Consider the following 10,769-nt stretch of genomic DNA (forward strand, 5'->3'; position numbering starts at 1 on the left):
GTTTATATTCACTAACCAATTTTCTGCTCTATTCAAGCCTTTTTTTACTCAAGTACTTTTACTTTTACTTGACTGCAATATTCTAGCGCTCTTTCCACCTCTGTGTTTACATAACTGGTTCACCTGCAGCATCTTTCCATTAATTCCTCTTTTGCAATATTATAAACATTACAGACCAAATTCTTTGTGTCTCTTCTAAAAAGTTTTACTTTGTAGCTTTGACCCTTTGAAACCTGCGATAATCTGCTTGGTTTCTTTCAAAAACATGGGAAGAAGACAATGAGCAATGACAGAAAAAAAAGAAAAAAGAAAGAACAAAAACCCCAAAACAGTGCATACAAGTCATGGGAAAAGTACATATTTCTGAAACACAATTTTAAATATGTAATTATGATAATGAGACATTTTTTAATCAGACAGTTTTTTCCCTCGCTTTTTTCATTTTTCCTTAGATTTGTTTCTCTCCCTTTCATAAAAATAATTGTCTACATCTACTATTTTCTTGCAGTTTGTTAAAACATTTCCTACCAACACGTTAATTGTTCACTGCCTTTTTTCCCATGTTTTTGAAAGAAATCACACATGTGCTCAGGGTTCAAAGGTTTAAATACCTGTGAAAGGCACTTGCAAGTACCACAAGAGAAGTGATGTCACTCCAGGTCTCAAAGGGTTAAGGCCACAACAGAGAGACATCATGTAAAACCACTATGACACACCTGGTACACCGGGGTGGTGGCTGGCTGGACTGGTGGAGTCGGGCTGGGAGTGGGGCTGGGACTTGCTGCAGGGACTGGAGAAGGGGCCTTGGCCGTCTCTTGGATTTTACGGCGCGCCTCCTCTTGCTCCTGCTTCTCCTTGGCCTGTCGACGCATTCGCTCCTCCTCGGCCCTCCTCCTGTCCTCCTCCTCCTTCTGCTTGGCGATGTTCTCGAAGCGGGCCTTGATGCTTCCCGTGCTGCTGCAAGCTGATGAGTGAAAAATTGGGAGAATGAGGAGATGATGTGATGAGTTGACGGGTGGCCTAAAGTTCTGACTGGAGAGCAGCTGATGTTGGAGAACGCTCACCAGCCTCCACAGGTTTGGTTTTCTGGTAAGATGAGGTCGGCTTCTCAACGTCCTCAAAAGTCCCTGCGCTCTGTCAAACACAGAGGGAAAGATGGATGACAAAGTTCTCCCCTTCTAGCTTGATCCACAAGTTCAAACTGAAACACTTCTTACCTTATCCATCCGGTCATTCTGGACACCAAATTTCCCTCCAAATCCTTTAGAATAATCTGGTGACCAACAGAAGATAGTAACTGTCAGTCCCTGTTCCACATGAATGTCCCATCCACAGTGAGCAGCATCACAACTTGTTTTTTTAGAGCAGACCTTTACAGGACTATGTAGTTTGATCAGGCTCTTTCTTAAATTTTGCTGTGACAGACAAAGATCAGAAGTTTTTCTGGTCTGCAGAAGTTCCGATGAAGCAGACTGTGGTTGGTGTCACACGCACTGATAAACACAAGCACAGCTGGAATCAAAAGGACAGGCTGATGAGCTCATGCAAACCTGTAGAGGAGAAACAAACTAAACAAAAAACTATATGCAGACAGTGACGGCAGCAGAACAGATAGAAGTATCTCAATATATGCCAGACAGTTGGGGTCAAGCAGCCATCTTTGCTCAGTCTCTGCAGTAAAGATCAGCCACGTCTGTGTGTGATCGCAGCAGGAGGATGTGATAAAATGCACTGTGCCCGGAAGACATCATGCACAACATAAATGCAGAAGTAAAACCAAACAGCGTCATGGCAGAAACAGCAGGGTTGTGATCAAGGAGCATCACTGTGCCACTACACACCACCTTAATAAGAATGGAAAATCTCTCATAATGTTGTCATTTCTACTGCAAAATATGAGAATATGTGATGTGCTATAACCAGGGTGTCTACAGGTATCAGACACATCAATCAAATGCTTTTTAAGGCCTTTTCCAGATAATTTGAACCAAATTTAAGAACAAATTTTGGACTAATCATCTTCTTTTTCTTTTTTACCTTTATACTTACCTGCATTGCAGGTAAGTATAAAGGTAAACAGTACAGTACAGTACAGTACAGTGCAGCGGAAGGTTTACGTGTGAATAATGTGAGTGAGTTAGGATAATCTACATTTTGCCAACAATAAACTGTAGTTAGCATGAAACTCTGTCCTGCTTGCTTAGCAGTGTCATCCTATGTGTACATATGTCATTACCGCTTATAGTAAATCTGTGTATTCTTTTCCAGTCTTTAAATTGCATGTCCTGCCCTGTTTGATTAATTTATTTTTTTTTATTATTATTTTGCTTTATTTTGTCTCACTTTGTTTCTCTTTCTCTTGCCGTGTGTTTAAAGAAGTCTTTTTTACCGTATGCCCTATTTCTTTGTTCCTTTGCCTTGTTGTTTTTTAGGAAGCCTTTTGCAACACTTTGGCAAAAGGACTACAGATTAAAATTAGCCTCCCAACTAATTCTGGCATTTTTCTACCTTGTGTGTTTATTGATTTACACTGTCTCTTTTTAATAAACGAGGCCTAACAAGAAAATGCAAGTCAAGTAAAAGGACACTGTTAGGTTCAGTGGTAGGTTTGAAGATTTGAAAAATCAGAAATGTGGACTTAAACACCCAATAGCTTGACTTATTTTGACAAAGACCAAAACATTAAAGATGGATAAATGAAATAAGATAAAGTGTTTGTGGCAACTGAGACCTCACAAATTTATATTTAACATTATGTAATGACTTTTATGGATTAAAATTTCTAAAATTGAATTGAAGACATATTAAGACTTTTAGGACCTGCAGACACCCTTTATGATGCTGAAAATCATGATAAGGGTATTAGGTGCAATAAATTAACAGATATCCTGCAGCTTCAGTGTACTGCTTTAATCAGCAAAATTGCTTGCTGAATAAAAAAAAGGAAAATTATTGCCAACATTCTTCTATTGAATTCTTCTCTTCTTCTCATGAGCAAAAAAGATGCCAATATCAAAAATAAAGTTACATCGTTTAAAGTGCAGCTTTCCACTCTCTTTCACCTTACGCAAAAAATCTCTGAGTGCAATATCAAAGCTTTTCAAGATGTTTTTACTGCGGAAGTTGACATTGTGTTGTCGGTAAGAAAATCTGTAAATTGTACAGCCCTAATAGAAAAGTATGGCTCAAGCCACGAAAAGATCTCTACATCATCAAACTTTTGTCCTTGTTTTGTAGAATTCTTTTTGTTATTATTATTAATGTTATGTGCATACTGATTAACATCACCTGGGCCAAAATGAAGGCTGTCTGTAGCAGGGAATGCTCTGCACAAACTAGCACCATAATTTCAAAAATAAATAAATAAAGCAATGGAAAAAAAAGTCTAGGACTTGGGGAAATTAGCGACACCTGAGCAGCACAGACCAGACACTGTATGGTAAGAGTTTAGACAAAGAAGATTTCTTTCAGATGAAAGGGTCAGTTCACCCAAATAACAAAAGATTCACATTTTCCCACTCAGTGACATGTCTATAACAGTGGCCCCCACCTGGTCCAGCCACGGGCTCCAGCTGTCTTTGGTCATTAGTTCGAGGTCTGCACAGTTTAATATGCTCAGCGTCATACCTGCATTTGGCCATGTCATCCATGTCATCAGGCTAGTTTGTGGTCTCTGTTAAGTAGCTGTCTGTTGTTCCCTCACACTTGACACTTTTGCAAGCCACTTGTGTCCATTTTGAGTGGACCCACAAGTGGATCTGCTCTTGGTGCCTGTCCATGGGCATCCCCCTCACTCTCCATTTAATGCATGTGTAGAGGCTCTGTTTGTGTATGTCCAGCTTGTATGAACGTAACACGTTAATAGCTACAGAGTGGAAAAAAAGCAATTTCCCCACAGGAATAATAAAATGGCTTCTTCTTTTAAATCTTTTTTGCCTGCCACTGAAACATTTTACTTTATAAAAAATAAATAAAAACACAAATAAATAAAATAAAACATTTTCTAATTAAATTTAATAAAATAAAATATAGTACTATACTACACTACACTACACTACATTACATGATGTATTTTACATAATTTATGTTTAAGGCTCAAAGCGCTCTGGAAAAGAGAAATGAGCTAAATTAAACCCTATGATTCCCTGATAACCAGCCAGCTGTGTGTGATGTAGCTGATGAAAAACATGATCAAAAACTTTATAGACCACAGCTTACAGATTCTATTTTATTTTCTAATATTGGGACCATTAGGTCTGTGAATAAATGTGATGACCTCAGAGATTGTTTTGGAGAGACACTTTGGTTTGTGAAATACAAATGTGGGCATTCATTTCCATTGTATGGGTGTTACGGTAGAAGTCTCAGCAGCAAACAAATATCTGCACTGCTCGAAGCCTCCAGATGTCAGTGAGAAAACATGTTCTGTGTAATTTAGGTGGACTGAACCTTTACTGAGCTACTTTGTTCACATTACTCGGTTGGTGCTGCAGAGGTGGGAGGCTGTGTTACAGTGAGGGGTGGGGGTTGTTCTGCCAGAAGGGATGTGTCTGTAAGGAAAGGAAGGCGTGTCCGTCATTTAACAGAAAACAGCTGTTACTGAGGATGACAGGACGGTGCCAAAGAAACAGGAGTAAGCTAGGAGGGAGTACTGTTCGGACAAAGGATGGGCGATAATAAAAAGGGATTTTGAAATGGGAGGTGGGGTTGTGGGTGGGGGTGGGGTAGTCCGGGAGTATCTGTGCCTGTCTGGGACTCGTGCTTAGCCAGGCTCTCCTTGTGCTCATAGCCCAGGGCACACTGGTCCTGCTTCTCCACCTCTACCCCATACCGCCCTCCAAACCCCCGCTTATAGTCTGCAACATAACACACACACACACACACACACACACACACACACACACACACACACACACACACACACACACACACACACACAGACACATATGGACAGACAGACACACATTACAAACACACATATATACATATAAAAAGACAAGCATACAGAGACAGTGACACAGCGGACAGGCCTTTCAGGATCAGAAACACTTACTGACATGAAGGAGACATCTAAAGTCTTTTTTCTTTTTCACATAATGTTGTGATTAATATACATATACACATAATGTGTGAGCTGTGATTAAAAGGATAAAACCTTTCTGCTCTGGTCAGCTGGTCTTTCAGGAAGTCACTCCCTCTCTATGCACAAGAGGAATCTTTCTTTCTTCTGTACCTGGTCTCCATTTTAGGCTCATTTCTTCACCTGCTTGCTCTCAGGAGAGAACTGTGCTGGTGACATTTAGTGATTGGCTGCCGTTCTGAAGATATGTGGGCTTTCAAAATGAGGTCAGCAGACACTGTCTACACGTTAAAAATGTCAAGTTGTATATAGTTTTAGAGCAATTCTAAATTTAAGAGCAGGACGAGAGGCTGTACAGTAAATACACATCACGTTAGGCTAGAAAGAGCTCTAGATTCATTTTTGATGAACTAGAATCTAAACTTAATGTGATTAAGATGTAGACCTCCAAATTTTAACCCTTTTACATCTGAGCAAATAAGTTACAATTAAGTTAAACAAAGTAGCTACTGTCACATAATAACACTGAATACACTGCTGTTGTAATAACATTTAATGAAATATTGTTATAAAGAAGTTAAAGTACTTTTATAATAACATTGTTAAAAAGTATATTTATGATTAAATAAATCAAAGCTGGACCCATGGTGCTTTTATTTTGAAGGACCTGGCGTTTCTCAGGCTGGAAGCGTTGATGTTTTTGCTGAAGACCTAAAGCTTCCGGTCAACAGTTGGATGTTAGCAGAAAGTTAAACAGATACCACAGCACCTTTAACTGTGATGATTCATTCACTGTTATGGGCAACAAACTAACAGCTCTCAAGTCCATTATTAATAGTATTTGCAAATTGCAGTAGTGCTCCATGGTTGCTAAATGTAAAATAGTCATGGTCTGGAGCTCTGCAAAAGCCCTGCTGTGTGTGTGTGTCTGTGAAGAGAGAGAGAGCCATAGGAGAGAGTGAGAGAACTGAAACGTGGTGGGTTATAAAAACCACATAATGTGACGTTAGTGATATAGTTATTTTATGTATCGCACATGGAACAAGCCACAATACTTCAAGTATGTTCACCACATCACCCTGAGAGTAAAATCTCAGGGAAATGCTGCGGTGCTCCCAATACAAGTTAAAGGACTCATAAAAAAAATCATAAATGACAGCCAACTGTTTCAATGGTAACAGGTTTACAACCATATTTGTTTCCTTCTTGCTACTGATGTTGATGCCTTTTTCATGTTGTAAATTATATTGTGGTTGAATATTTAAATTATGACAGCTGTTGAGGATGAAAGTGACAGTATCAGTTATTTAATACATTTGGCCAGTTCAATTGTAAATTAGCTATTTTACTCCTGTTGTCTATTTAAGATTTCTTAAATGTAGCCGTTTAAACATGCTCTGCATTAAGATAAAAGCTACGTGTTCCCATTTAAGACAGCTGGGCTCATCCTTTGTGTGTAACACGTGGTCTGAGGTGATTTGTTTGTAGAAAATATTGAACGATCCTGGATTTGTGTTTAAAAGGTCTATACGCCCTGTTTGAACACAGATTAATGCGTATGCTGTGGAGAAGCTTGTTTAGAGACTGGTCGAGTACCACGTGGCCCTGACATTATTACCAACTGCTTTAAATGACATCATAAGTTATAAAGACCGACATGCAAATACAAATCTGAGCTGTGGTTTCACTTCCTCAATCAGAGGCTTTTTTTCTTAACCTGCAGATTAAGGAAGTTGTCAACCTTTGAAAGACCGCATCTAAAGCCACAATAAAACCACAACAGAGCTGCAGTGCAGGGCTGAGTGCTGAACATGTGTGCTGAACTCAGAGCAGACGAATTGTAAAGGCTGGGGGCTGGTGGATATTCTCTCCGTTTAAACATTGAGCAAGAGTCAAATGGGAGGTGTGATGTGCAACAATTCAAACAAGAGAAACTTGTGGCTATTATTTATGATAGATTCTAACATCCAGCAGCCACATACATTTCTCGGTAAATCTGATATATTTACAATGAACTTATTTATCAATTTAAACGCTGACAAGCTTCAGCTAAAGATAATAAGTGTTAAACTGGCATAAATTCCTTCCGCATATATGAAGATTAAAGGGATAGCTCAGGCTTTTTTGCACTGTATGGGTACTTATCAACACAACTCCAGTTTGGAGAAGCAGGCTGGAGGGAGTCAGCGATAAAATATCATTTAGCCACCTAAAATAGTCCTACCAAAAAAAAATCAAGATTCCATTTGGAAAAACAGTGATTTAACATCACTGAACACAAGAGCGACTGGTCTGCTGCTGCCTTGAACTCTTGTTTTGTTTGCGTTACTGTGTGATTTTGGTGTTTTTATGGGTTAGTTCAGATTCACCAAAGTTACACAATAACACAAACTAACTAACAGATGGAAGCAGCAGTAGACCAGCAACTGTTGTGATCAGCGAGCTAAAATGATTTTGTCAGTGGAGTCTGGTGGCTTTGATGAGAACGTAGATGGGGAACTGAAATCATCAATGGCTTCCCCGTTGTTATACAGGCTTACTGAAAGAGAAGTAAAAAAGACAAAATACTCTAAATATAGCATACACTTACACTGATATTGATTTTTTTAGGAGGGTCTTATTATTAGTCAGCTAAAATAAGTTTTGTTGCTCACCCCTCCACAGCAGCACATTCCTAAGCTTAAAGACAGAACATCAGCTTAGGCTCATGACTGATTTGGCATTTTAAGTCTGATAAATGGGGGCATTTCTGGTAGATTTAAACGGTAAGGACATTATATTTATTTGGGTATGGGCATCCTATAAGCAAAACCACAGATAGAAATAAAATCCCTACAGCTGTATTATCTTTTTGATACATTGAACGTCTCTTAAAACTTTTAGAAACCAAATCACAGCCAATACCTTTCTGGGACTCATGAAGCTGTAGTTTCTCCTGGTGGTCCCATCCCAGTGCTGACTTATCCTGTCTGTCCGTCTGCACACCAAACTTGCCCCCAAAGCCCTTCACATAGTCTGCAGAAACACAACACAGACAGAAGCACACATTAACACCCTAACATGTTTCTGACACCAAATGTCTTCATCTGGTTTAAGAAGGTGAAGTACAGGTGCATGATATGGATACAATCACAGTTCCACTATTGTTATACTGCATCACAGATATACACTGTTATATATTAAATTTCCTTCTACTGACAATCTGGTTTTAGATAAGAGAAGCTGACAGGAGAGTTTGCTCCTGGCTAGATCATATATTTAGATACTTGCTATACAAAGCCAATTTATCACACAGATACAAACATAAAGGCAAATATGCCATATTTAATAACATAACATTGTCTATAATCATCTATTAACCCCAGATATTAATAATTCCTTTAAAACTGGGGCCAATTGGCCTGTTTCTCTCAAAAACATGGAAAGTAGGTAATGGGTGTCTTTAGGAGAAATGACACAAATTTGCAAGAAATAAAAAAAGTAAAAGTACAAGAAAATTAACTGAAAATCAGCACAAAAAAAGGAAAAGATAAAAGAACACTACCGACAACAAAACTGCTTGAAAATGATAATACATTTGTAAAAAAATAAAAATATATAATTATGTTATTAGAAATATAGCTCTATGGGCTTTTTAAAAAATAATTTTCTATATCTACTTGCACTTTGCAGGAAATTTCTTGCCAAGTTGCTCATTGCCTTTTTTCCTGTTTGTGATACAACTCGCACCAATTTGTTCAGAGTTCCACTTTCAGAGGTTTAAATAATTGTGAAAGGGCATCTGAATGCGGGACAAGAAAAGTGATGTCGCTCCGGGTTTCAGAGGGCTAGCTACTACACTTCTAGTAGCTCATCTGTAGGAAGCGCTCTAATATTTTGCAGGTTTACAGCAGATTTACACATCACTGAATTTCATGTTTTCACAATGCAGTGTGTCATCTGTAAAGGGGGAATCTTCACTAATATCTCTATAATGTAAAGCGGGTGATGTCAATTAGGATGAAGATTTTTAAAATAAAAAATTTATTAAAAACTTATTTCATTGTACAAGTGAATCTAGTTTGTCACAGTGGAGCAGCTGGGTGATGTAAATATTTAAAAACACAATCATTAATCCATGTGTGCAATATTAAGACTTGTAAATAGATATCAGCCTTTTGCACAAGCCATTTTAAAAGTGTTGCATTGAAATGGCTAGCCCTGTTATCAGAGCATGTGACCCAGTTATCACAGCTGCCACCACATAGCCAAACCGAGGAAGCAAATACAGCCCGATGCATTGTGGGAAATTCTTGAGGTCATCAACACTTTAACATTAGCCCCTATCTACTACGTTGCCGTTGGCCAGTCAGGCAGTAAAGTCTGCACAGGTTTGTCAAACAAGAAATTACATGTAAAGCTGCTCCACTGTGCAGCAGCTGAGTCCAGATGAGTCAGGACAAACATGAGAGGGACTCCTCCAGGCCCTCTGGACAAATGACCTACTGGTAACACATCAGCAGCAGAGTGTTCACTCATTGAAACATGTCTTGTTATGTCAGCTATTTCTTTTTTATAAAGTCTTAAACCTGTGTCAATGTTCTTGTTATAGTTTAGTTTTTCATCATTCTGTTTCAGTGATTCAGTTATCAGATTATGTTGAACATTTCAATCAATTTATTCTGGCTGATCACTTCACTTCTTTGTCCCAAGCCTTGATGTTGTCATTGTTAACTTTAACTTATATTAAGTAAGTTACTCGGAGTCTTCCTCACTGCGCTCATTTAGTGGCGTTTTACACAGCAACGGTTCTTGCATGGAACGTTAAGCTTTTGTTGCAGTTTGGCCTTTCATTCACACTACAATGGCGATCTTGGGTCCTGAAAATGAAACCTGGGTTCCAGAGTGTAATCTTATGAAGACATCATCCCTTCTGTCACTGTGTAAACTGGCAATGCACGGATCCTGTTACAACAGTGACGTCACATCCATATGGTGTTCTTCTATGGTGTGTCATTACAAAGTTAGACCTCCAGCTGCTGTCCTGTCATGCATACTACAACCTTTTTTGGTTGTTTTGGATCTATTTACACAAGGATCATTATCATAATGGTATTATATGAACGCAGGTATCTTTAAAAACGCAAAGTTAAGACTTCCATATTCAGAAGGGCCGTTCTCTTCTAAACATGACTTTTTTGCTGATGATGTAGTCCTGATATGACGAGTGCAGCACGGGAAAAACAAAATTGCTGAATTGAGAAAAAAGTGCTGTTGAAGTATACATGCAATTCAGTTATTCAAAGCACTACACTCTTGGCACAGACTGAGCAGCAGAACACCGGGTGCAGTGAAAGTGAAACTTCCTTAAACTGGGTCTAAAAGTTTGCTTTCACTCGCTTTGCACTTTGCTTCTCCTCTCATCAACTGATCTGAACATACAGTGCTGTGAAAAAGTATTTGCCCCCTTCCTGATTTCTTACTTTTTTGCATGTGTGTCACACTCAGCTGTTTCAGATCATCAAACAAATTTAAATATTAAACAAAGACAACCCAAGTAAACATAAAATGCAGTTTTTCTGTGATGATTTTATTTGTTAAGAGAAAAATACTATCCAAACCTACATGATCCTGTGTGGAAAAAGTAATTGCCCCCTTGTTAAATGATGAGGTAATTGTGTTTAATCATATTATTGTGGAAAGCTGAGAT

The 10,769-nt window shown here is 38.6% G+C and overlaps 1 protein-coding gene across 4 annotated transcripts in view; it reads right to left on the minus strand.

Annotated features, from left to right (window-relative positions):
- Nucleotides 1–10,769, minus strand: part of cttn (cortactin) — a 38,861-nt gene that overhangs the window by 8,240 nt on the left and 19,852 nt on the right. For 3 of the 4 annotated variants that reach the window (XM_088081338.1, XM_042484876.2, XM_042484868.2), the window contains 5 exons: nucleotides 7,985–8,095; nucleotides 4,746–4,856; nucleotides 1,218–1,273; nucleotides 1,065–1,134; nucleotides 717–964 (listed from right to left, as the gene is read on the minus strand). In XM_088081338.1, coding sequence (XP_087937464.1) covers nucleotides 717–964; nucleotides 1,065–1,134; nucleotides 1,218–1,273; nucleotides 4,746–4,856; nucleotides 7,985–8,095 — 596 coding nt within the window. The remainder of the gene's footprint in view (nucleotides 1–716; nucleotides 965–1,064; nucleotides 1,135–1,217; nucleotides 1,274–4,745; nucleotides 4,857–7,984; nucleotides 8,096–10,769) is intronic. The other variant, XM_042484884.2, reaches the window with a different exon arrangement.

The sequence above is a fragment of the Plectropomus leopardus genome, chromosome 1 (genome assembly GCF_026936395.1).
Source record: "Plectropomus leopardus strain MGB_pleo_1.0 chromosome 1, ASM2693639v1, whole genome shotgun sequence".
NCBI lineage: Eukaryota > Metazoa > Chordata > Actinopteri > Perciformes > Serranidae > Plectropomus > Plectropomus leopardus.